The sequence below is a fragment of the Pempheris klunzingeri genome, chromosome 6, assembly GCF_042242105.1.
Source record: "Pempheris klunzingeri isolate RE-2024b chromosome 6, fPemKlu1.hap1, whole genome shotgun sequence".
NCBI classification, from domain to species: Eukaryota; Metazoa; Chordata; class Actinopteri; order Acropomatiformes; family Pempheridae; genus Pempheris; species Pempheris klunzingeri.
In genome coordinates, this window is record NC_092017.1 from 20,112,149 (window position 1) to 20,138,996 (window position 26,848).

The 26,848-nt window shown below is 40.3% G+C and overlaps 1 protein-coding gene across 2 annotated transcripts; it reads left to right on the top strand.

Annotated features, from left to right (window-relative positions):
• The first annotated feature begins 1,699 nt into the window (after positions 1-1,699).
• Positions 1,700-13,716, top strand: arrdc2 (arrestin domain containing 2). 2 transcript variants are annotated; one of them, XM_070831589.1, is made up of 8 exons: positions 1,700-1,852; positions 2,803-3,057; positions 10,248-10,465; positions 10,566-10,668; positions 10,769-11,025; positions 11,157-11,319; positions 11,848-12,008; positions 12,256-13,716. In XM_070831589.1, the coding sequence occupies exons 2-8, from the start codon at positions 2,805-2,807 to the stop codon at positions 12,307-12,309; spliced, it is 1,209 nt and encodes a 402-aa protein (XP_070687690.1). In that variant the 5' UTR covers positions 1,700-1,852; positions 2,803-2,804; the 3' UTR covers positions 12,310-13,716. The 2 variants fall into 2 exon arrangements, with proteins under 2 accessions (XP_070687690.1, XP_070687689.1); XM_070831588.1 differs by lacking the exons at positions 1,700-1,852; positions 2,803-3,057 and adding an exon at positions 8,376-8,780.
• Positions 13,717-26,848: the final 13,132 nt, after the last annotated feature.

Consider the following 26,848-nt stretch of genomic DNA (forward strand, 5'->3'; position numbering starts at 1 on the left):
AGTGCAGCTTTAGCAGTTAGGTGGCTTAAACATGAACTTTAGCCTTGCCTGTCATATTTAGGCCAGCGATGGAAGCAGCCTTGTCCTGCTTCCACCCTGTTTACACTGTCAACGCTAAGTGCTGAGAAGAAGGTTAGCGTTTGTTTCTTAGAAGGATTTTCATTCCCTCCTTCAAGCATGATTGACCACAAAACTCTGTAAAAACAATCTATGTTGTAGCAATAACACAGCCTTGAACCTGAGATGCAGGCTCAGCTGATAATAAAAAAAGAAAGTTGGCAGGTAAACAGATGTAAATAAACTAAATCTGGAGTTCACCAACCTCGCGAAAAAGCAGCAGTGCAGGTATGGACTGAAATGTTAACTGGCCAACAAGCCAGTGTTCAGGTCCAACGGGTGCAGCTGCAAGAGCATACTAGATTAAACTCCAGAATAGACTAGACAGCTCTTGTTTGGTTGCAGCCTGTTGTGCTAGGAGATGTGCCGAGTGCAGATTAATTATCAGCCAGAAACTTTAATTTAACACCATGGAATGTATGAAAAATTCATAAAATGTTCATAATGACTAGCCTTTTTTGTGCATCTGGTCATTTAAAAACAATCAACATCAACGGTCATGGTCAAGGACTTGTCCCACTGAATGACTGAACAATATTGTTACACCATAAAAAACACTGGGCTGAAAACTGACTATAGTTTTCTACCAATGGTTACTGGGTGAAATTAATACTGTTACACTGATAATGGATCAAAACACCCTATTTCTACCAGGTAAAGCTAAACTATTATTGTGTTGGTGCTATATTGATCCACACTGGGTCCTGAGAGGTAACTGGGTGTTTTTAGTGTGTACGGACTGTTGAGGATGATGCATGCAAATACCTCGACAAAAACATTAAGGATATTACGGTGATACAAACTGATAAGAAGTGCATCTCATACTGAATTCATCATGTCATTTTTACTAATAACTGATAAACAGAAAAAGCTTTGCAAAGAAAACTGCCTTAGTGATCACACTGGTCATGTCATTAACTTCAGCCAACATGTGACATGGTGATCATGTGACAGGCTCTTTCAAATGCTGAGTCACATTAATAAAAAAAAAACCCACAGAAACCACCTTTTACTGAAATGATTCAGAATTATCCTCTAAAATTTATTTTACGTTACATTTCCATTAAAGTTTACTTATCTTTTTTTTTTTTGTTTTTACATATTTTTGTACTTTATTGGGAAATACTGTTTTTGCATAGTATCATATCATACTTGTATGTTCTTTACTTAAACCATGTATATTCTTAATAAAGGAGGAAATACTGAGGTGATCTACTTGGCATGGACTTTAACTAAAAGGACGTAATGCCTTCAAAATAAAAGCCTACAATCAACGACAAAAAAATCTGCGAAGTATAATTTGCGTCTTTATATCGGTATTTTCAACAAGGCCCTTCCTCTGCGGCGCACTTTTTTGAGAGTGTGTTAACACACACATCTACACATCAACAAAGACATAATGGAAACGTGAACTACGGCACACGCAGTTTAATTTTGAAAAGCATAGCCGGAAATTGCCTTCTTTTTAGCGTCACTTGACGTACAATCAGTCCACGTTGCCCCCCTCCTCCTCCTCCTCCTCCTCCTCCTTGTAAGTGGGCGGGCGGGTAACTCGTGTGCTCTTCATCATTGGTGTGAAACAGAGAGCCGCTATGTTTCTGGGCGTTGAAACCTGCCACCGTTTATAAAGGCCGGGCTCCCATTGAACACACAGTCGGACTAAACTCAGTCCAGCTCCTTTTCCGTTAGCTTCACCCGCTGAGAAGACCAACGCGCGCCTCCTCCTGCTCCGCTGGTGAGTTCTAAACGTCAGACCAACGTTCTGAACCGTTCTAGAACGTAGTCCCGGTCCTCAATCCTGATTGGCTGAGACCCGCTCTTTAACTGTTCGTAGAATTCACGATAAACACGCACCGGCCGCTCAAAGGAAAACGTAAATAATGTTAAGACTGACAGAAAATAATCAACTTTTTTGTTCTGTCCTGGTGGAAGAATCACCAGCCAGTTGTTATCACAATATTATTTACGTATTATTGACTAAAGGTAGAATGTCAGATATTAGCTGGTTAATGTACCTTATATGTGTAAAAATGTTTGGTCTACATATATATAACACTCGAATTTGTTTAGCAGTCATGAAAATGAAATAAAATGGTTTTGTGCATTATTTTTAGTTTGTCAGCATGTTGAAATTGACATTTTTTCTTATATACCACTTTGTTTTTGGCATTGCTCGAGATATTCAAGATTCAAAAATGTAAAATGTTAGAATTTAAGAAGCTTAAACATCTCTAAAACATATTTAAAAACAAAAACAACAGACTACACAGCAGCAGCTACTTGCAGGGGTTGCACTGGCGTGTCTGGGACCCTAAGGAGAACCACCCAACCCCACCCTAAAAATAAGATCTCTGTAAGAAAATAGGAAGAAAATAACATTCTGCCCTGTTTAACAGCTTAAAACATTGCATGGTATTAATGAAAAAGTCAATACAGGACTTCACATGCATAATTTGATTATTTTGAAGTCCCCTGGTGTCCACAGTAGTCCTACTGCTTTAAACATATATACTATGCCTGCAGCTGGCTCTGGCTATTTGCAGTGATGCCTTTTTACAGCACCTGAAAACCAGTTCCACACATATTTCTAACGTTGCTCTACACCATAGTTTTTTGCTAGTGTTTAGCCCTCAGCCTTGTCAAATTGTATGTTTGTATTTACTTGTAAACTGTCTTCACTCGTAGGGATGACACTGAGCTCCATAAAGTCTTTCACGCTGGAGCTGGATGGGCCGGCTGATGCAGCGTTCACTGGTGGGGAGGTGGTGTCCGGCCAGGTGGTCCTGGAGCTCCGGAGGGACACCAGAATGCACTCCATGAAGGTGCAGGGAAGAGGGGTGGCCACCGCACACTGGCTGGAGAACAGGGGCATGAACTCTGTCTATAATGACTACACCTCCAAGATCACATACTTCAGGAAGAGACAGCATCTTATCCGAGGTCAGTGGTGAATGCTGCAGATGGTGTTAGTCCTATGGATGGTTAAAATTCAGTGTGTTGATGTATCAGACTGGCTAGTCTGATAAATAAACATAAGTCTGATAAATAGTCAAATAAATAGTTAAATAAATAAGTCTGATTACCATAGGTAAAACCCAGGTAAATACAGCTGCTGGTGAGGTTACTTCTGACAAGTAGGCTAACCAGCCAGCGATCATGCAGAATTGATTTTTTTATTGTAAATGCACCATTTCATTTGTTTTCATGGTTTTGTTGTTGAAATAATAAAAAAATCCATATAATGTTTTGCAAGTAAGATGTCATTTTTCAACACAAACCTTCTTAGTAATACGTATTTTAGCAAAATAAATGCATTTTGATAGAGCTTGTTCAGTGAAGATAACCAAGCAGGACCAGTCAGAGTTCACTTGTGATGCTCAAACTGGAGTTACCGTAGTCCAAATGTGACTACAAATAAACTATTGACTATAACTATTTGAAAATGCAGAACAGTGCCTTCACTTTGATAAAAACCAAGGGCATTTACATTGTTTGTGCTGACCTGTAGTTTTTGTATTTTCTTTTGTCCCCTACTGTTTTGGTAAAATATTCTTATAAGAAATCATCCATCGTTTGTAGATTTGCTGTGATATACATAGTTAGTGTATTTCAGCATTTGTTGCAGCTGGTGGATGAAAAAAGTTCCCCCTCTAGTCTAATGTGGTGTAAAACTGCTGATTTACGCTGTCATGTGCCAGCTGGTAGCCACTGTGTCTTGAAGTCGCTGCAGTTTGCAAAGTGAAGCCACGTGGGACGAATGGGTTGCATGGAAACCCGAGAGAGAAGTCGAATCTGGCTCTTGTAGATACATCTGTCAGATAACATAATCCTAACATTAAACACAAATCCATTAGTGCTGGGTCCAAATAAACACAACTGGTACAGCGAGTGCTGTGTTGTGCAGGACATAGCGCCCGTAAAGTGTGAAATTCCCCCGGTGTGGAAGGCACCAGGCAGCTTAAAATCACAAAGGCAGAGAATATAGGCCGTATTAGCAGAGTAAATAAACTGTAGACAGTGGTTAATGTTTCATCAGATACTCTGTAAACAGCGTATTTGGTTTGACTCCATGGTCTGATCGGACAGGTGAATATAAATAGAAGCGAGAGGCAGAGTCTCAGATAAGTGCAGAATTTGTGTTTTTTTTTATTTTATTCTAGCAGAATCTACAAAGTAGTTGAATGTCATTTCAAACTGAGTCTCATTTTCAGGTCATTTGCTACAGTAAGAGCTGCATCATGCATGCACTGTGGTTAAAGTTGCACTTGGCAGGTTTTGCATGTTAATATCTAGCCTAAATCATTCACTGTGAATACAAAAAAGTAACACATCAACCATTAACTGAGATGCTGTGCTAGTTACTGACAGTTATCAATTATACATTAGTTTTGTTTGTAAGAATTATAATATTCAAAATGGATGTTTTCAGCTGCTAACTTACTCAGAGCAGCAGCAAATATTAATTTGATTATGACCAGAGGTGACTCAAAATAAACCAAACCAGGGAAATCTGGGTCAGTCTATGACCCAGTCTACTCTCTGTTTCTCAGGCCTGTTTCTTTTACATTTCACATCCCTTTGAATTAAAGTATACAGGTCATAAACCATGTGCCATAAGATGCCCATCAGATTGCTATAGCAATCACACCAAGGTATCTATCCTTTTAAAATCTCTGGGTGTTTTATGCCATTGTGTGTAAAGCTGCTATACACTGAGCAGTGTTTCAATATTAGATTTTTATATGATTTTTGCACGATTGTGGTGAAGTACTTTGAATTGTATTTAATTTTGTGGATTAGCCAACATTACTGTTGGTGATTTTATCCATTAACAATTTCTCAGAAAAGTATCATATCACAATATGTATTATTGTCATAATAAAAGATCACATATGTTGTGATAAAGGATAATAATAAAAGCACCGCTAAATGATTTTATGTGATGTACAGTATAGGCTATAAGCACAATATAGAGCCATAATAATGTAGCTTAATGTAGCTTTAACAATACAGATGGTTAAATACAAATAAGATATGATAATAATTAATAAATATGATATCTCTTGCACACGGTATTGATTTGTGATTCCTTTAACTGTTTGTTGTTTAGATGTAGTTTAATGTAATTGCTGATTCTTTTAACCTTCTATGCTTTTGTGAAGCACGTTGTAACGTAGGTTTTGAAAGGTGCTAGCTTTCTTATAAATAAGATATGGTACAATTCCAAATTACTCTGATGATAAGATACATTAATGATCTCCTAAGATTTCTGCTATAAATATATAACAAAACTGAAGATAGAAATTAGTAATGAAATGTATGAACGCAAATAAAACACAGAGAAAAAATGGTGTAGACATACGATTCTATTGTTATGAAGGAATACAGTGTTGTTACAGATTAGAGTTAGAAACCACCAGGATTTTTGTGCCTCTTCATCCCTCACACAGAATATCTTCCAAATCCATAATGACGGACCCATAAAATGACCTCACGTGTAATTTGGTTTTCTGGACTGTGTGCTATTATTCCAATCATTAGAGAGGTGCTGTTAGTACATGGGTGGTTTGCCCTGTAAATGTCTCTCAGGAAGACATTCTGTATAGACCAATGCTATCTGCAGAATCTGTCCAGGAAACAACCGTGCTAGTTGTTTTTGTGCAAAGCTTCAACTGTCTCATACACGAGGCTAATCCTTCCAGGAACAGAATCACTTCTATTGACTTTGTAAGTCTGCAAACATAAGCGACTGACCGAAGAAGTGAATATAGGTGTTAAAACGTATTATAAGATTGTTGTTTTGGACTTTATTCACTTGGGACAGAAAGTTAAAGACAGAGGAGAAAGGCAGGAAGGAGGAAGGGGTGGGGGCTGTTTAAAAAATGCACCCTTTGTCTCCACGGCAACCAGGAAAACAACACGTGGCTCCCCCTAGACTCCGCCCACCTCCGCCACACGGCCTGTTGCTGCTGCTGCTGCTCCCCATTCATTTCACAATATGGTGTCATTTTCAGCTCATTTATCTTTCAGTTCTCCATAAACTTTATGTGTTTATTTTTAAATGTGAATGACTGGTTTTCCCTTTAAAGGCAGAAATTTGACTGGGAGTCAGTCCGGCTTCAGTGGAGAGTTTTGGTTGTGTTTTAGGAGTTGTTTCAGTTTTCATTTTTTATTTTTTTTGGCAGACACCAATGAAGAATCACACTGTCTCAAGCCCCCTCTTTGTTCCAAAATATGCAGCCCTTCAATGTTAATATTTGCTCTACAATTTGTACACTCAGCAGCTATTTGGGTAAACAGAGAGAAACTCATGTGGATATGTATGTTTACTTTAGTGTGCAGCATCGGTGAACGTGTTGTCAGCCATGATTAGGGTCATCTGGAGCTATCGGCCCATCATTCTGTGCAGAGAACCAGCTGCTCATCTTATCAGGACCGAGGCAGCGACCTGTGGTAGAGCCAGGCTGCTGCTTCTAGTCACCAGCAGGCGGTGTGCTGGGCTGTAAATCCACCCCTGGTCAGCACTTCCTGAATGTATTTTAGGCAAAAAGTGACACATTGATGCAAACTGGAAAACTGACCTCATGAATATGACCAATTCCTGCTGCTGTAATGCGACTTTTTACATTTCTTTTTACTACTTAGCTGATTATCCTGGAGGAAAGGTGCAGGGAGACCTCCTTGTATGTTCAACCTTTATATGAACCAGCAAGAGGTAAAATAACAGTGAGGAAAGGCTTACTGTTCTTTATCATTCTGCAAACAGTCTTACAGCTCTTTCCCACATTCACACACATTTCCAGTCCAGTTCAGGCTGTGCAAAAGCATCCCCATAGTCCCTTCAGCTGTTCACATTGCTTCTACACCACCAGTCGGTGGCACTGGAGAGCTACGTAGTCATCCCAGGGAACAAAGGAGTAAACAACTTTGTTTTTCTCAGACCAGACTTCTGTCTGAGGGCTTTGGAATTGAATGAAAAGAAGTAACCCAGCTGAGAAATGAATCAGGTTTTTTTTAAGTTTGTTGATTGCAGCTGAGTTTGGTTGAAAAGTCAGTTCTTTGTTTGCAAATGTTAGAAGTGAGCTTGTTGTGGTAAGAAAGGGCTGCATGGATGCAATGATTCATGAAAGGGACCTAGTTGTTGCACAACTTTTCTTTATTCGGGGACTTGTTTTCTTGACTGTATGGTATCCCTTAATTATCAAAGGAGTGTAGCTGTTTCTCATAAGGGGATTTGGTGGCACCAGTTGCATACTTCTGTGCATAGCTGTGTGTTTTCCACATGTGCAGCAGGCTGCGTAACAGTATGTTCAGAGCGACATGGAAGAAGTGGAGTAAACAGCTTTGGTCCAGAGTGAAACTATTTTCCTCTGAGCTCTGCAGGGCGGATCTCTGCCAGAAGGAGGCATGCTCAGTGGGCCTGTTTTCCTCTAAGAACCTGTAACCATCAATCATCACCAGGCCCTGTTTTCCTCACTGCTGCCTCCACACCCAGTCTGCATGTTTATTATGCTGCCTTCAGGTTCAGTCCGGAAATATGGGTGTTGGGAAGAGAGCTGCACAAAAGTAGTTCAATTCATTTGTAAATCGGCCAGAGGAAGTGGGATTTTTACATGACGGCCAAGTTAAGTTGTGCTTCTCAGGGGGGCAGCTGTCACTGAAACTTTGTGACTGTCAACTTTTTGTAGTGGTTGTCATTTGTGGCTGTTGGGCATCATGAGGTGGTTTTGTTCTCAGACTTTGCCCAGATGTTTTTGTAGCTGTTGTCTCCTCCCACACCATGAGGACAACCTGTGGCTACATATACAGGAAATAGATTGATGAATAGGGTGATTGATAAGTGCAGTAAAACGTGTATTTTTGGCTTGATGGGAAGTTTCCCCTTTGTGTAATAATGCTTAAAACAAAACAACAACCCACAAAGAAATGTCATTTTGTAACAGCTGTGGTCTCAAACCTAGATTTATTGTTCCAGCTGCAGCAGCTGATTTCACACATTGCAGCTATTCCAGTGTTTGTTAAAAACCTGAAAAGTCCAAGTCTGCAACTGTTCACTGTTTGTAACTTTCTTGATAAGCTTTGTTGTTACTTTTGACTGAATAAAGCAGCAAAAATACACAATTTTTTGTTATTTACAAGTGCAGTACTGACAAGTCGCTGCGAAGGAGGGGCACCTGAAACTCTCTCCAGAGGCCTTACATAATAAATGCAAGAAACGCCCACTTTCTCGGCCACCAAATAGGACTGCCGTCCGAAAGAGCTGCACAGTTTCAGTTTTAAGCGAGTGAACAAAAGACACTTGGAAATCCACTTTTGCGCACCCTTCAACAACTAGAGAAAAGGAATCGCTCGATTTTGCGTCTCAGAGGACTTCGCACGACCTGCAAAAATGATTTTCGACAAGTTGAAAAAGTTTGACATCGTCTTCGACTCCCCGGAGGTGGACTGTCCTCCGGTGTTCAGCAGCGGAGACGTGGTGTCCGGCCGGGTGGTGCTGGACCTGTCCGGGGAGAGTCGGGTGGACTCCCTGAAGCTCCACGCCGAGGGATTCGCCAAAGTGCACTGGACCGAGTCCCGGTCCGCCGGCTCCAGCACCGCATACACCCAGAACTACAGCGACGAGGTGGAATACCTGAACCGGAGAGAGGTGCTGCTGCAGGCAGGTCAGTTCGCTGTGCAGGCGCGGTGATGGGGGACACCACGGAGGGGCAGCCTGGCTGGAAACTTGTGAAATTGTCAGCTAGTCAAAACAGCAAAACCAGCCTCTTCCTGTTCAGCAAATGTCAAGCGAATGAAACGTGTGAAAATGGTTTGACTAGGGCTTGTTGTTTGTCTGCAGACTGATAATAGTGTTTTATATGAGTTAGTGTGCGAGTTAAACGGATCATGAACACAGTCCTGCTTTTTGTGGTTGTGTAAAGTTGTGTTTTCCTCACATCTGAGGTTTCTTGGTGGCTATCGACTTATAAATTTGTTGCAACTATAGATGCAAAGTTGAGAGGATGAGCTAATACTTTGAGAATGAACCCCAAAAGGTTTTTTTTTTGTTGTTGGTTATAACTCAATCTTGAAGTTTAAAAACCTTGTTATTGTATATGTGGAGAGCAAAACATGCTGCAACAGCTGTCTTTGCCCTCTTCTGTCATTGTGGACACATCTGTCGAGAGAGTACTGACATCAGACTTCCTAATTCAAAGAAAATCCTGGGTTGTTTTTCTGCACAGTGATTGTGGGGGAGCCTCGGGGGTTTCTGTCTTCATTCATTTGGCACAGACTTGTTTTGGTTTCAAGTGTAGACAGTCAGGGCTTCGTCAGTTTCATGTTGTTGTCCTGCGGCCACAAGTCTCACAGCTTGATGTATAAAAACTCTCTACAGACAAGATTGAAACATCATATTGTGTCAAAGAGTTGAAGTTTTAGTTGCTGGTGTGCACAGAAATGCACAGCAGTAAGCTCATAACAACCCGCTTGACCTTTAAGAAGGATTTGACAGTGACAATATTGTTATTTAAATCAAGTTGGAGCTTCCAGCTAACAAAGGGAAACAAAACACACAAGAGTCTGTTAAACGCAAACACGTGTTCCTGGACCTGTGCAGCAAGAGAGAGAGAAAAAAACAGAGCAGTTGAGACAGGCTGTATAATACAGCTCGAGGAAAACATGTTCTCAGTCGGCACAATGGAGCAGGAACCGCCCCTCTGAGCACAGGAGCCATGTGATTGCAGAGAAAGACAGAGAGATTTCTATTTCAGCAGGGGTCATGCCTAAAAGATCTCTCTCACTAAGTCAACTTTGTTTATGTGGATTTCTAAGGAAATCTGGTGTTCGTGTTTTTTGATTTGCATAGTTGTGCAGGTTTAGCATAGTTTTATCAGGACTTTTCCTTTTTCAGAAGTCATTTGCTGTCATTCATTCTTGTGGTGATTGTTCTATAGTAGCGTTTTGTTACATTATTTTCTTCTCCCCGATAATCATCTGGGTGGATCTGGAGGAAAGTGGTCACTCAGGGATTGAAGCTACAGTCACTAACCTGTACTTTTTGAAATCAAAGGAACTAAACTGACCCAAAACAAGTGAATGACCTGTAACTTGAACTTGTTTTGCTTTTTTTCTCCCTCTCCTCTCTTCAGATAACGGTGAAGTGACCGTCCTCCCTGCCGGCAGACATGAATTTCCCTTCAGCTTCCAGCTGCCTGAGGAGACGCTGGTCACCTCCTTCGAGGGGAAACACGGCAGCATCCGTTACTGGGTCAAAGTTAAGCTACACAGGCCGTGGGCCACCGTCAAGAAGATCAAGAAGGAGTTTACAGTTATCGAGCCCATTGACATCAACACACCAGCCTTACTGGTGAGCATCTCAGCCTCATGTTTCATGGTTGTGTCATTCCTCTGCATGATTTTTTTGGGGTGTTTGAGGCACATGACTCACTTGGTTTGATCATTCCCAGGCGCCACAGGCTGGAACAAAGGACAAGATGGCACGGGCATGGTACCGCAACTTTGGACAAGTGTCTGTTACAGCCAAGATTGACCGCAAAGGCTACACACCAGGTGAGAGTCTAGAATCTTCACCAACTCCTTTTTAAAAACACAGCCTTCGATGGGAAGTTTAGAAGTGTCGCAATTCCTAACATACTTCCCCTCTCCGCAGGTGAGGTGATACCCGTCTTTGCAGAGTTTGACAACTCTACCTCGAGATCAGTTGTGCCCAAAGCTTACATCACTCAGACACAGACGTTCATCGCCCGCGGCACTATGAAGCAGAAGCGCTCAGTGGTAGGAACACTGTGCGGTGACATTGTCGGCGCCAGATGCAGGGAGACGTGGCATGGTCGTGCTATCAAGATCCCACCTGTGGGTCCCTCCATCCTGCAGTGCCGCATCATCAAAGTGGAGTACATGCTCAAGGTGAGCTCAGTCAACCGCTGCTTTATTTCTTAGGAATGCTTTATTCCCTCTTCCCATGTATGTTGCTGCTGTTTTTGAATCTCAGCTTTGAACAGATGTCACTAAAAGTTCTGTTCTTTTCCTCCCACCAGGTTTGTGTTGATGTTCCTGGGACATCTAAGCTGTGTCTGGAGCTGCCGCTGGTCATAGGCACCATTCCCCTCCATCCCTTCGGCAGCCGGACCTCCAGTGTCAGCAGCCAGTACAGCGTCAACCTGGAGTGGCTGCGCATGGCCATCCCCGAGCAGCCTGAGCGTAAGTGTCCTAAAATCCTGCAGCAATGGACAGATATAAGCATAAGGACTCTTTCCTTGTTTATAGCAAACACAGGATTATAGACAGACAGTCTTTTTCTACTCACTTACTTGAACACTTTTCAACTTTTAGTGCTCAGACTTGGAAGATAAACACATGACACTCACAGTGATTCATAGGACCAGCAAAATAGTCAAACAAATGAATGAAGAAAGCAGTCTGCACACCGATTGCTACTTTTTGCTTTTGAAGCCCAGTTTGTGGGCTTGTTCCCCTTTTTTATTTTAATGACAACTGACAGCCAAAATATCACTGAGTCTGAAGCCAACACGTAAAAACAAACACAGGTTTCAATTCAGCCAAGATTCGTGTTAAATCAAATTCGTGTTTGTCAGTGCAAAAGGCAGCAAATGTTACAGGAAGTCTTAAGAGTTTTAACTGCACTGATGACTCAGCAGCTTAGTGTTTGGACCTGTGTTGCTTTGTTGAGTCAGACCAGTGGACTTAATCCTGCCTCTTTCCCTGCAGCTCCTCCAGATTATAGCTCTGTGGTGACAGAGGAGGAGGCCGAGCAGCGCAACAACGCTGTGGTACCGCAACCCGCTGAAGACCTGAGTGGGATCCTGGAGCGCCCACTCATGGCTTTTGTCCAAGAGTTTCGCTTCCGACCTCCGCCGGTGTACTGCGAGGTGAGTCATCACATGCTGGAAACAACACTTCCATACACCTATAGTTTATTTGATTTGATTGGCATTTATAAAGGCATAGAGATTAATTTTAAAACATCTGACAAACTCAAGATCACAGCTGAATTGTATCATTGTAGCCTAGTAACAACTTGAAAACTCTGTGGGCGTAGGCAGAATATATCAAAGTGGTCGGAGACGGACTGAAATATCTGCTTTGTTAACCTTCATCCTCTGTGTCTGTATACAGATTGATCCCAACCCTCAGCCCATCAACATGAGACCTCGCTGCATGACGTGTTGAACCATGAGCCCTGCCTGAGCGTCAAGCGTCTTAAATTAATGAAACGAATCAAGAGATTTGTCTTCTCCTGGATTATTTCTCTCCGATAAATGGCACCTGGTCCCATCAAGTGTCGAGGAGAAAGACTGGAGTGCCACAGAGAGATCAGGAGACAGAGCTCACAGGAACTGGATGTCAGTGGAGGACTGTCACTTCGTTTCCGGTCCATAAAGTAAAGTGGACGCTTTCCTCTTCTGTCGTGAGGAAAGTAACATCTCCACAGCAGTTCCTGTCCTCCCCAAGTGATCTTTGGCTCCTGGCGAAGTGAGCTGCAAATACCTCCCAATCAATGATTCCCTCATGTGAACCGAATTTTGAGGTTTAAGGAGTTTTTTGGCATATTGGGAGGGGATCACTTTATTTGTCAGGTGGAGAGTTGCGAGTTGCGCTTGGTGTTCAAATTTTTGGAGAAAAAAAAAACACTCTTGATAAGTCGACATATGCTTAGAAGCACATATCGTCTTTGAGTGGCGTAAAGAGAGAAGTGCAATTATTATCCTCCAACTCGCCTTGTCCTGGCAACACAGTAGATTTTAACAAACTACATTGCTATGCATTGTGTGACTCCGCAGCAATGTGCCTGTGATGATTTCTACTGTTACTTAAGCACATACTGTAACTGAAGGAGTGATGGTCGGACAGACAAGTCAAGTAAGCAGATGTAGATGTATTTTATGCATGCAGGTCACAATATATAAAAGGGAAAAATACATATGCCTTAATTATCTGCCTTTGAAGATTACATGAGAGTTTCAGGGAGTCGCTCTCTCATAGAGATGAACAGAGCTAAGTGTACTCTTGAAAGAACAAAGATGGTTCAATCGTACGTAGATGAATACCAAGAGAAGTGTTTTGGTAATGCAGGGCTTGAGGCACTGAGGTGTCAGAGCTGTTTTAGCTGATTTTAGCACAGTGATAAAATAGGATGAGCAGTATGTGTATAAACCTGCACGAGGCTCATAGATTAGCTCCCCCAGCTGCTAGACAAAAGGAGGAGGAGGAGATGGAGACCTCTGAGCCTTGTGGCCAGAAGCTTTTGATGGGAGCCAGATGCCTCGGTGCTGTTGGGTGCTTTATCAAGCTCAACCGGAACCCACCGCTCGGCGTACAAGTCGATCTTTAAGCTGGAGATGCCACTGAAATGTATGGAAAAGAACATTCCAAAAACTGACTCGAGGATTGTGTTTTCTCCTCAACTTCCAAAAAAAAAACCTGTTAGGAGTATGAAAGAAGTCCTCAGGGTCAGCTGTGTGACTTTGGTGGCACGCACTGAAAAAAATGAATGTACTTTTATACAAATGCAATTGTCGATTCACAATTTTCCAAAGTTTTGTAATTGTTTTTTCTAATAAAAAAAGCTTAAAATGATGTTTGTCTTCAGTCTTTCCTTCAAACCTTGGCATGTGGGCTGTATGTTTTGTTAGTGAAATAGCACAGCTCCTCTGTTTAGCATGTTGCGTGCCAGTGGAATGGTACATCATGTTCAACAGTGTGAGTCAAAACTATATCATTGCCAAGGGCATGATTTACTGAAGAAACAAACTACATTCAGTGGATCAAAACAATAATTACAGGCTTAAGTTTTGCCTGTGACAGCTCTAATATTGTCCACTTATGTAATCCAGCTTTTTCTGGGTACAACAAAAATGTCTGCCTCTTTCCACTGAAGTATCTGGCACACAGAGTTCAGCTCATGTGCGGGCCTCATCTGGTGTCGTCCTGTACAGTTTGTACTTTGTTTACATGAATATTCAAGAAGGACCCCGGTTATTTTTTGTCACATGTAAACACTCAACACATAGGAACAAACAAGCAGCTCAGCAAATTATACACAGTGTTACACAAAGCTGTAAACATGGCTGAAGGCCAAGCTGATGAAACTCTCTGGGGTTTATTCACTGAATCAGAAGGACAGAGATGTTCAATTATTCTTTCTCTGCTTTACACTATTGTAAACTGAATACCCTATAATTTAACCGTCAGTTAGACAAGTAATTTTATAAACCGAACAATTAAGAGAATGGCATAATAACGAAAATATACATTTAGTCCAGCCTTAACCTTAAAGAGGTCAGTCAGAGCAGCATATACAGAGGTGATAATACATTTGTGTGTGTAGAAAGTGCTTTCTGTTGAATTAACCTGTCTTGTCATGCATATTGAGCACTGACACCTGACAGGAGTCTTTCAGTATTTTGTTAGGAGCAGTTGCAGTGGTGTGGCATCATCTCACAGCTGCAGTGATCAAAGCAGTGACACATGACAAGAAAAAAAGGGGAAGATTACACTCTTACAATGAGGAGGGAGTGGTATATTCACTATTCACTATATCACAGCTTTTATTATTAATGATACATTAAAACAGATTTAGTCAGTGGATTTTTAATTATTCAAAAACGTGAACCTTGGAGTTATTCTGCTGCCCTCTGACTTAGACACAGTGAGGAAACTCAGTCTGACCTCAGCTGGCAGACACGAGCACTCAGCACTTACTCACATATTCTGATCCAGCCGTGAATACGAATCAGATCTGAGTGGTCTGCTTTAAGGACAGGACGGCAGGCTTGAACATGGGCACTGCCGAGCATGGTCGTCCTGTTCTGTTTCAAGGACAAGAGCTTGCGATTCTTCTTTCAATTTCCACCTCATCATGTAGAAATAAGCCCACAAAGTCACAAGTCTTGTGTGCTCAGCTTCCGAATGTTAATTATGTTTTTATTCCGAGTAGAAACTGAGCTATTGTTGTTATCATGTTCTACAAAGCATACTTTTAGTATAGTCTAGTACTTACTAGATATATTTTGATGATTAACTTGACAAAATTATCGACAAAACTATAAAAGGTTTAGGTTTCAGGCTGTCAATACCAACACCAGGCGTGGCTATAGACCCTCAGTGAAAATACTAGAGCAGAATTAAAGTTGACATCGGTTGTAAAGAAACGCCAAAGCCAAATACAAGCAAAGAAACTGCCTTTCCATCCCATAATACACATCATTAAACATGCACATGGTGCTCCTTAAATTCTCTGAACTTAATACCTTAATTTTCCTTTTTACAACATTAGGCTACTTAAGCAAACCTTAAATTAACTTGTTAAACTCCTTAATCATTACTGTAAACACAGACAGATAATCATAAGAAACAGTTAAAGCTTCACTTCAGTCTTTAAAGGATTCAGTTCAGTTGTTTTGCCCCTCAGATGTATTTACTTTCTATAGACGAGACACAGACTAGATTTAGACTGTATTAAGTATAGGTGGCTTGTATGTATGAAATGCAAAATTACCACAGGACAAAAGCCCTTAAACTCAATGAGGTTAAACTTGGCATGATTGCTGTACTTCTAACCAACACAGATCCTCTTCTGTTTGAATTTAACTGAGGAGAAAGTGGACACCCTGACATCTGTCAGGTGTTCACTGCTGTGACCTTACAGTGACCCTGCGTGCGAGACGTGATGACAGAAGTGAACAAGATGTTTCATGACTTTGCCTGCCATCGTGCAATATCTACTGTGTTCTGGTAATCCTTGTTGTTTACAGGCTTTTTAATTAATGTTCTGAGTTAGCTGAAATGAGTCATTCACCCTTTTAAAAGTTTCGTAACTTTGGTTTCTACTGTTGTCAAACGTGTGAGTCTGGTTTGGTGTGGGAAATTACAGCTCAAATATTCTGTTTGTATATATTTGTCTGAACAGTGCAGTGAACATCCGTGTCCTCGATTACCAGTTTACGTCTATGACAGTCAGGTTCTGCCTGAGATGTGCATGCAAACTGTATAGAAAAGTGGCCCACATACAGTACATTTTATAGACACACTAACCAGAGTTAGCCCTTACTTTACTCTTTTCACTGATTTTTCACAGTTTTATCTTGTTATTTGTAGCAGCAATGACAAAACTTCCATAAGAGGATCATCAAGCTTCATTCAATATAATCAGCCAATTATAATCTCTAAACTACTGGGGTTTCGGTGAAAATATCAGTCAGAGGCTTCACTTATGTACTACACTTCAACATTCACTTATCATCAGTGGTAATAATAATCTAATGAAATCATATATAATAGTACAGGGGCCAGTTTTTGTACTTTTACTTTTGATACTCTAAAAACAGAGGTATTTACTAAGTACATTAAGTACATTTTCCTAATTATACTAGTTTACTTTTACTTCAGTAACATTTTCAATGCAGGACTTTTACTTATAATGAAGCATTTTTACAGTACCGACTGCATTAAGTAGTCAGTGTTTGGTAGTTGAACGTTGATAGTTTTCACATTCAGAGTTTAGAACATAAGAACGTTTAAAATATAAAGTAAAGGACAAATAGAAAGACACAACACATAGGATCTGGATGTGGGTGCAAATGTGTTAAAAATCGAAACATGTGATTGCTGTAACTCAAGAGCAACAACATAATCTGGGGGAAGTTGATGGATAATTCGGTCAGCAATGTGTTCCAAGAAATCTGTACATCTTGTTTGTTTCTCTTCCTCAAAAACATGCAGACAAACTTCAACTTCAACAAAAACTGTCTTTGACCACCAGTGATTTCCTCTGAAGTCTTTGTTCAGTGCTAAATCAAGTTAACATAATAACATAACCCAAGTAGAGACAAAGTGTTTCCTTCACAAAATGTTTTGGATAAGTTCTAACTAGCACAGTGGCAGTGCATCCCCAGACACTAATTACATTTCTGAAAAGCTATGAATTACAAGGTGGTTGCACAACACAAATTGAAACAAACAAGCCACTGAATGCGAGTGTGTGTATTCAGCGTGTCACAGAAACATTTGGGGAAAACTTGCTTAAATAAAATGATTACTTTAGTCAAGGCTGGACTTCCACTTTATTCAAGAGAGCAAAAAATTATGTCGTCTGTCCAGTGTAGCTTCTGGAAACATGTCCATCAAGTGTCCATGAGCAAGGCACAAAACCCTCTACTGCCTAAAAAGATGTTCTGTTTCCAATACACCATGTCATCTGGATTTTACTTAGAGCCTTGAAAGTGTGTAAAGCAAATATACTACATGGTCAAAAATAAGTGGACACCATCAAACCTGGCAGCAACATTTGCTCTCACTATGCCAAACAAAGGAAACCAATTCTTTATGGACCTCATTTAATGCATGGAGGCATTGTCAGGTTAAAATAAGAAAGGATCTTACCCAGACTGTTGCCACAAAGATGTCTAAACAGAGTATAATTGTATGTAGTAAAATAATTTTTCCCCAAATGGAACCAAATGGCCCGGACCAAATAATGAAAAACAGCCCCTCATTCTCCAATACATCGTATGATAGTGGAACTGCAAAAGCTGCAAAACAGGCATTTTGAATGATAGAGACTGTCATTTATTCTTGTAAAAGAGTTTAACTTAAAAGAGCATAGATTTCCACAAGGAGCCTGTTTACGGGTATCCTGCCTCAAAAACATACATCTGTTTTATTCTTCCTTTCCTTTCTTTCTTTATTTATTCGTTATAAAACTTATAACTTTCTATATTATTGCCATTGTTATTATCATAATTATTATTCTGGTCAGATGTGGGGAGTTGTAGCCTGCTGGTGGAACTGGGTGGTGGGGAGGGCGGTTTGAGTATTTTGAAAATGCAATGAGGAGATGTAAATGTTTGAAAACAAAACATAAAACCCAAACAGTCGACAGATCGTTCCTCATGTGGGATTCCTCATGTGGTTCCCCCTTCAGTGATTTGTGGCGAGTTTCCTTATCTGAACTGAGTTCTAATAATAGAGAGCGTCGTACGCTGTACAGAGTGTATTCACAGAAAAATAGTGACTTTGGGTTTTATAAATAAACTTGGCTTGTATTTTACTGTCACTCTGGATTATTGTCATACTTTTGTTCTGTGTGTGTGTGGGATTGTGTGAGTCAACGAGCTGCCAGAGAGACATTGTTGACTGGCTGCAGAGGGCCTTGGTTGATCACACCACCAGACACAAACACAGCCTAATGGTGATTCTTGACTCCACCCTCCTAATCACAACCAGTCACCAGAGAAAGTGCCACAGACTAATCCATAGGCACTTTTTAACTCACCTCATCCTCTTGGGCCAATGGACAGTCAAGATCCAAACTATATTTACTTTAATTGTAGAGAACATTAAAGCTGAGGAGGTTTAAGACTTAATGACAGCATATTGAGTTTCATACACTGCAAGATAAGCAATACAAGACAAGCAACTCCTACAAGTGAGAGATGTTTAAACTAACAGGCTCAGCAACTCATACATCATTCCTGGTGAAGATGAAACTTTTATTTTATAAATAGCTTTGTAATCAATAACGACATTAAATTTTTAAATGACATAGATTTGCTGTTGTGGCACTATGGACGCAATCAGGTGATTCATACAGAGACGAGAAGCTGAGTTGCGTTTTTCACATGAATGAAGAAGCTTCTGGATATAACATGACAGTTCATCTTGTGCAGTTTGTGAAAAAGACGTCATACTATGTTCCTGTTTGCGAGGGCTCAAGCCGTTTCCCACAACTTCTGCAAAAAAATAAACTTCCTTTAACATCCTGTGGGGTGTCTGAAATGACATAAACACCTTAAAGTGTCGTTCTTTTGCTGACTCTCATCAAGTTATATCCTTGATTAGAACACCCATAGTGGTCATCTATAATGACTTAGTCTGACAAAATTGTCTTTACCAATAAGTGCAGAATAATCACAATTAGTTTTTGGAAATCATGACCAAGAATACAAAATGTACTCTGAGTTATTGGGTCACGAACCTGCTGGTTAGGGCTCAGTTTTTCACAAAAAAGTGCTTGACACTGAAAAAAGTCATATGTAAAACTATAACTATAAACTGGCTGAAATTCTGAGATTTGCAGCTGATAAGAACAGATGTGCTTAACATATAACAATATAACAGGATGCACAGGGATCTGACACAATTGTGAAAGTTTGCAGATTTGCATATACAGTACATATGTAGCATACTGGCATGTATTAAAATGTATAGTGTCCCAGTGGGGAGTATAAGTGGGTCAGTATATATGTAAAACATTTAGGTGTCTAGTTTTCATATTTTGTAACCTTTACCCTGGGTGCTCTGGTATTCATTATTACGTGTTTTTTTGTTTTTTTACCATGTCTGTAGTGCATTTGAGTTACACTGTAATCATGTGCTGTATAATCAAATTCATTTGAGACGCTGTGATTGGCAAATAGTCAGCAGACCAAGGACTCTTGATACCTCTTTCTTCCTCTTTCAGCCATTCTTGTCATTGGGTGTTGTAACTGTGTAATCCTTCATATCTGTAATGTATTAAAATCACATCAGTCAGTCTTATCAGGACACGTTTAGTCTCAGTGTTACCAGTTGCTTCTGTAAAGATAAAATTGCATACAAAACGTACTCAATCAGGACATGTGTCAGCCAAGAAGACTTGTCAAGGCTGCTGTATGGAAGTCTGTCGTGGTGATTTGTTTTCTGTTCAAAATCGGTTATCGGCTCACATACCAAAAAGATCACAACAAGAGTGGCGGGATCGGTGACAGACAAACCAAAACAAGTGCAAGTTGCTGTTCCCCCCAGCGCTGAATGAGAGGACGGATTACCGGGTTGTTTTGGAAGACATCATAAGGTTTTGTTAAGGGCTGTGTTGGAGGGAAATACAGGGAGTCTGAGGAGTGTTTGGGTGTTCAGAGTCATTCATGGCCAAATACAGAGTGTTTTGTCTTTAGGGCCAAAGAGTTGACTCCAGTCTCTGCTCTGTCTTTACATGTGTTGGAGTTTTTTGCTGCATGGGTCAGCGTAATGTACAACACTATAAAAAATAAAGCAGGTCTTTGCTGTTAAAAGTTTCTGAACCAGCTAATTAAAAGCCAAATAAGCAACAATAGCAAAAGACTAGAAAATGTTCCCTGTATAATATATATACTGTATTGTGCTCTGTGTGTGATAAGTCAGGTAGTCGTAACTCTGACTCCTTGAGCCATGTGATGCCCACATGCCTGGACATACACGATGTGACATCAGGACATCAGCGCTGGTTTAGATCAACGTCCTGTTGACTCTAAAGAGAGGGAGGGATCAGCTTACAGCTCCCCTCCCTTTTCAAGACTTCATGGAAATCAGTGTAACTTCAGAGGGGTCACAGAGCAGACAGCACAGAGCTGCACGCAAGTCTGATCCCCAGAATATTCTGGAAGGGAAAAATACCATTTAAGAATAAACAACACCCCCCAAACAACATGTGAGAAGAGCAGCTTTGTTTATGGCTGCTCCTCCCACAGTTGAAATTCAGGGTTCCACAAAATCTACTTGTTGCTTTGTGCCGCTTATGATCTGTCTCTCTTTGTTTCAGGGCTCTGTGGCGCTCTTTGTTTGGGAATCCTTCCCAGTACAATGGAAGCTGCACACAGACCCCAAAATGCATGATGTGATGGATTTTAACAAATAAATCAATCTTCAGTGTCTTGAGGTGCCATCACCACAAGGCACAGCTTGATTTTATAAGACACAAAACAAAAGGTGATGATCTCAGAGCCTGCAATCCCTGAAATCAACACCTGCTGAGAAACAAACACTGACATTAGGAGAAGGTATCATTTCTTAGTTTCTCAGCCATTTGTGATTTAGTCATTCATTTTATTGATGTGATGCATTGTAGATACAGCACTAATATGAAGTGTCACTAAAGTAACACATTGCTGTCCTGTGAAAACTGTTTCTCCAAGACATCAGCTTTTGAGTTTTAAGTAAAATTGCCCTTCTTTTAACCTTATGGCACTACATTGAATACACTTAATCATTTAGTTTACTTGAAAAATGTTATTTTTTGACTGGACAGCAACATAAATTGGAATTTGAAATATGAATTAAAATATATGTTGTATCCAAACTTTAAGTAACACTTTCTAGCTTCCTGTCTGGCATTTTACAGTGGCATCAATGATGAAGTGTAATTTCAGTCTACTCATGTTGTGGTTACTTGTTTAAATACACAGCAATTTGGTGAAATAGTGCAAATATATTCCCTGTGTGTTATATACGCAGAAGGCATATTGAAGTTATTTCCCCTCCCGTGCGACGTGCACGTGGATAGGTTGTTTGGTTGGGAGAGCTGGCAGCCTGCCAGGTCTGCAGGGAGAAAACTCTCTCCTCCATAATGTGACAAACATGAAAGCAGTGTTCAGGAATGTATTTTTCTTGGAAAGAGCGCAAGATTAGCACATAGCTCTCTCAGAGCTGCAGAGCAGAAAAACAATGATGGGGGTAAGCTGATGAGACGCGTAAGTTTTGACTTGAACATATTGCCCAATCGTCTTGCTTTCCAGGGCCAGAACACTATGTCCTGCAAGTGCAAAACAAGAAGCAGAAATAGGGGGTGTGGCAGAGCTCGGTGTCAGATATCCTGGACAATGTTGAAATGTATAGAAGGAGATGGAGACTAAAGATAAACTCAGGCCTTCAAAGGTTTCTCTGCTTTCCAAGGCTCATTTACATTTTGGATTCAAAGGTTCAGCTTGCTGAAAGCAACGAAGCAAGTTAAAGGGTCTTTGTGCATGCACACCTTGAGAGGGAGGCTACTAACACTATTAGTTGTTTACCTACAACAGCTGGTATTTCCAATCCCATCAGAGTCAAGTGTCAAGTTGTCTGATATCAAACAGCAGCTGAAACACTCCACACATTTAATCAAATTTACACGTCTGTATTGAGTGGGCCTCCCTCTTCTAGGGAGGGGAGGGGTTTGTTTTCTCACACCACAGACAGGATGTGTCATCTGAGTCATGGGGGGGAAGATTATTAACTGAAATCAGGCCAATTTTGATCATTTAAGCCTCTATGCTTCTGCACCAGCTGCTGTTCTTGGTCAGTCTGATTCTTTTGAATGTGGATTTCAAGTATTGTTGGCAGTGTTTAAAACTGGCCCACTGACATAAACAAATGCTGTATTCAGCAGTACCTGTATCAGCTTGTTACAGTTCTCCCACCTCCAAGAACACAACTGTTTCTCCTCAGTATCATCACTGCCTGAGTACATTTTGATTCTTAAGAAAATTACAAATGCAATCAGCATGCAAGTTTTCTGTATGTAATTATTTCTTTTCAGATGATGCATTAAAGAATTTCTCCTCTTTCGCTCAGATAAAGCTGCTGTGGCCAGAGCTATCAGCAGACTATGTGGGAAAAGGCAAACTAGAGGCAATGAGCCAAAGCTATACATAAACTGATACAGAAACTAAAAACTGATGTGTCTGGAAAGATAAAAACTGAAACAAAAATAGCACAAAAAACAAAACTGAAAATAAACTTGAGATAGAATTAAAACCCAAATAATATATTATGAGCCAGTCTGTTGAATTTTGGTACTGTGACCCCACATCACTGCCCCACCTGCAGTAGTGGGAGGTAACTAAGTACATTTACTCAAATACTGTACTTAAATACAACTTTAAGGTACTTTTATGCTACTTTATGCTTCTACTCCACAACGTTACAGTGGGAAATATCTACATTAGTCACTAGTTACTACACATATTAAGATTTTACATACAAAACATATGATCAGTTTATAAAATATGATTAAGTGCCATCGATTAAACTCCTCCTACCCTTAAAGCAATGCTTTTATGTTCATTAGTCAATAAATACATTTTGTTGCAAATGCTTCTGTACTTTCACTTTAATAAAATTATGAATGCAAGACCTTTACTTTGAATTGAGTATTCTCTATTGTGCTATGATGCTTTTGCTTAAGTTAATGATCTGAATACTTCTTCTGCCACTCTTCCTAAGCAATTTTAGTTGTTTGACACTTTTTGTTTTTCTTTAAGTCTGCCATTTTATTCATTTAAGAGATTTTCCTTTATTTAATCTTGATTTCTTATGTCTTCCCTCTACTCCTGTTTTACATCTATTCCTAGACCTTCTTTCTCTCATTAGTTCTGCTGGTCCACTCTCTCTCACTGACCTTTGACCTCCTTACTTCTGGTTTCAGGTTGTGGTGATTTACTGGAGGAACTGAAGTCTACTGTACTCCTGCACACGCTGCCAGTTCCTCTGGATAAGGGTGTCAGCTAAATGCCTAAAATGTAAATGTTATTGTGAGTGTAACTTGATTCGGCCTGTCTAGGACTTGTTGTTGCCCCGCCATGAGAGGTTCCTTGTTTGGAGTGATCTGATCTGCTGAGGGGGGGGGGGGGGGGGGTGTAACTCCCTGCAGGCAAAGAAGATGGGCTGTGGTTGGTTGAGACATTAGGGGTTGATGCAAAGCTGCCCCGCCTGCAGCCAACAACGACTGATAGAGAGCAGAGCCACATGGGAAAAAATTGAATAACTTTTAAGTGGAAAAAGACAGACTTGCTATTGTTTATTGTTTACAAGCTCAGATGTTTGCATAAGGAGACACAGCAGTTATTGTGGTATTTGTGACATATATTAATAGGTCAGTAAGGTGAACGATTTCAAAGAGAGTCAAAGAGGTTATTTTCTACTATCTATTTATCTGTAGTTGTCAATCTGGAGGAATAAATGAGTTAAAGGAAAATTTGTAACTTTCTATTTAGATGTCAGTGTTAGTTAGTGTAGTCAGTTGAAGAAATAAATACCTCAGTGCGTGCTATATTGGTTAAGAGAGCGGAGTTTTCCTGCAGCAAATGTGTTGTTCTTCCAGGTCTACCAGCAACATCATTTGATATAGATGGTGACCTTGGAGATCTACAGGCTATTTCAGCTTAGATTTCTAGTCTGGGTTGCCAAATGTTCTCTAGATGCTGCAACAAAACAAAGCATCTTTGTTCTCTTCAGTTGTATTGCAAACTACCTATGTTTCTGAAATGGCATCCCTAAATATGATTGCAGAGGTTATTATAGAAAAGGATACATTTTATAATGTTTTGGCTGACTCAGATATTCAGCCACATTTATTTGATCCAGAGTATACAAATTAAGAAATTCAGCACAGAGAGGCAGAGGCTGCAGCTGCATTAGCATGCACAACCCTGAGGGTATCCCACAGAGGTCAATTTGTGGTCAACTCTGTGTTGTTATCATGTCAGTTCTATAGGTTATATAATAAGTGCAACACAGAAACTTTGTCTCTGTAGGTTTTTAATCATGTTCACTTCTCACAGTTCATCGTCTTATGGTTGTCCCTCGGGAGGAAGTGCTATCCTGGGTTTTGACGTCAGGCTTCATTGGTAAGTAAAACAACTACTAATCGAGGGAAGAGCCTCTATGTAAACAGAGTTGTTGTCACTGTCAAAACGATTTAGATAAGTAGACAAAATGGGCCAAGGTCAAGTTTGAAGATTTGAGAAAAAGAAGAAGAATAGGAGCGAGAGAGTTAAATTTATTGATGTATGGATTTTTATTCCTATAAAAGATAATAATGGAAAATGGTCATAAGAGACTTCTTGCTTTTATTCTATCAACAAAATCATGTGTATCATGTAACAACGTTACAAATTAGAGATGTCAGACAGCTCAAATTTAAAGAAGCTTTCCAAAGTTTTTGGTGATTGTGGTAAATGAGCAGTAGATAAGTGTTGTTGCTCATATGACCTACTCTCTATACACTCTTTAACCCTCTGCTATGTAATCTTTACCAAGTCATGTCACCTCCACATGATCCTAATGCACCGATCATTTTACATGCATCTTAAGACTTTATGGCTTTAGGGCTTGTGATGTTCTGGATACAAATACTTACATGTTGTCGACATTTCCGCAAGCTGTCATCAAGATAATATTTTAGAATAGCAGTTACTTTAAGTGACGATGTAGTTTGTGGTCGCAAATCAAACGAATTGTAAAAAAAAACAAAAAAAAAAACCTAACGACCAGCTCAGGTTGAGTAGACTGGTAGTAGCAGGTGAACAATGTAGTTCCAGTTTCTATAGTCTTGTTTAAACCCTAAATGATGCTACCCACAGAAAACTTACTTACAGCAGCAGTAACCTAAAACTCAGAGAAGAAGGTTCATAACTGGAGAGTTGCCGGTTTGAATTCAGACTTATTGGAAAATCTATGCAACTACAGTAACAATAACCAACTCTCTCAGTCTTTAATGCCTTTAATCCTGATGCTGGTCCTAACCTGATCTTTCCGACGGTACATGAGAACATACTTCTCATCATCGTCACTGGGTCTCATCGTGCCTTGTGGGGAATCTTGGCTCCTGTATGGACATGAGGTGTTTCACAAAGAGGATCTGTGTCCTGACTTACCTACAGTGTAATCAAATTGAGATGCCAGCAAAAGATACTAAGGGGTCATAAAGAGCTGTGCCAGCCTGTGGTGGGTGGACACTCACCCCCTCAAAGCCTGCTGAAATCATTAAAAAGAATCCTGTAATTTCAGAAAATCCATTTGTGGCAAAACAAATCTAACAGGAGTGAAATGTTTAAGTTATATATTTAACATTTATGTTGAGGGATCCGAGCTTTTTCCCATAAGTAGGCAACTTGTTGGGCTTTGATAAGCTGTTTCTTTCCAAAAACCTGCATCAGCCTCTAACAATCAAGTTAATCAATCAAGGTAACAACAATCAAGGTAACAAGCAAGGTAATCAGGATCATTTAAGGAAAAAATCAATCATGAATTTTTCATATATATACTGATAATGAAACACTGTAATTTAGCTGTATTTCCTTGGTTAAATATATATTTTTGCAGAATGTGTTTATTTTCTGACCTCAGGCAGTCTTGGTATGTGGAGCTCCAGGAGACCAGAGTACAAAGGTGTGTTATGCGTCTCCTATTGGCTCATGTGGGATGAGGTGGTGTGGTGGGGGGAGCAAGAAGGAGGGGGGTGTTTTGTGGTAGCATCCCTGACTCATGACTCAGTATTTACAAGTGCATGTGCAGCTATGCACTGAATTGCACTAGTTCCTGTGTAAATGTGAGTCCAGCAAAGTGTACTGTGAGAAGCTGCAGGACGTTAAATGTGCAGACAAGCACAGGAGGTGTTTTATTAAAGCTTTGTTCACAAGTCTTTGCTGTCCATTTTCCTGCCATATGACACAGGCCTGTGTGAACAGCACAAATATGTAAATAGATGCATTGTTATAGAGAAGTGAATACAGCCAGTTGCTGGGAGACTCGTGAAATATGGATCAAAAGTACATTTCTGCACACAAATCAGAAAGAGACTTGTTGAGGTTTAAACCATAGTGCTACCTGAATTACACTTAATTAATATAATAGTGCAAATAACATTGTTAATCAACAATACTTACTGGCTAAACCTATCCATAGGTAGGATGGGAAAAGACACAAGTAATATGAATATAATTTTCTGACAGACACAGTTGAAGAGGGAGCAAAAAAGAATCGGTCCCAGTATTGACCCCTGAGGCACTCCAATGTTTACCAGGAAGAGAGGAGAGATGTGGTTACCAAAAGAAACAAAATATCCTCAGTTTGTCTAATATGTGATTAACCACTTTTAGACAGCCTCAAGTATGGCAACACAGTGCTGAAGCATGTTCTTCAGACAAACAGGGGGAAC

What these genes read in the sequence shown, in the direction of transcription:
- arrdc2 (XM_070831588.1), top strand. Translation starts at nt 8,507, where the DNA reads ATGATTTTCGACAAGTTGAAAAAGTTTGACATCGTCTTCGACTCCCCG. An exon ending in TCAACACACCAGCCTTACTG is followed by an intron (nt 10,466 to 10,565) that starts GTGAGCATCTCA and finishes GATCATTCCCAG; the next exon opens with GCGCCACAGGCTGGAACAAA. An exon ending in CCGCAAAGGCTACACACCAG is followed by an intron (nt 10,669 to 10,768) that starts GTGAGAGTCTAG and finishes CCCTCTCCGCAG; the next exon opens with GTGAGGTGATACCCGTCTTT.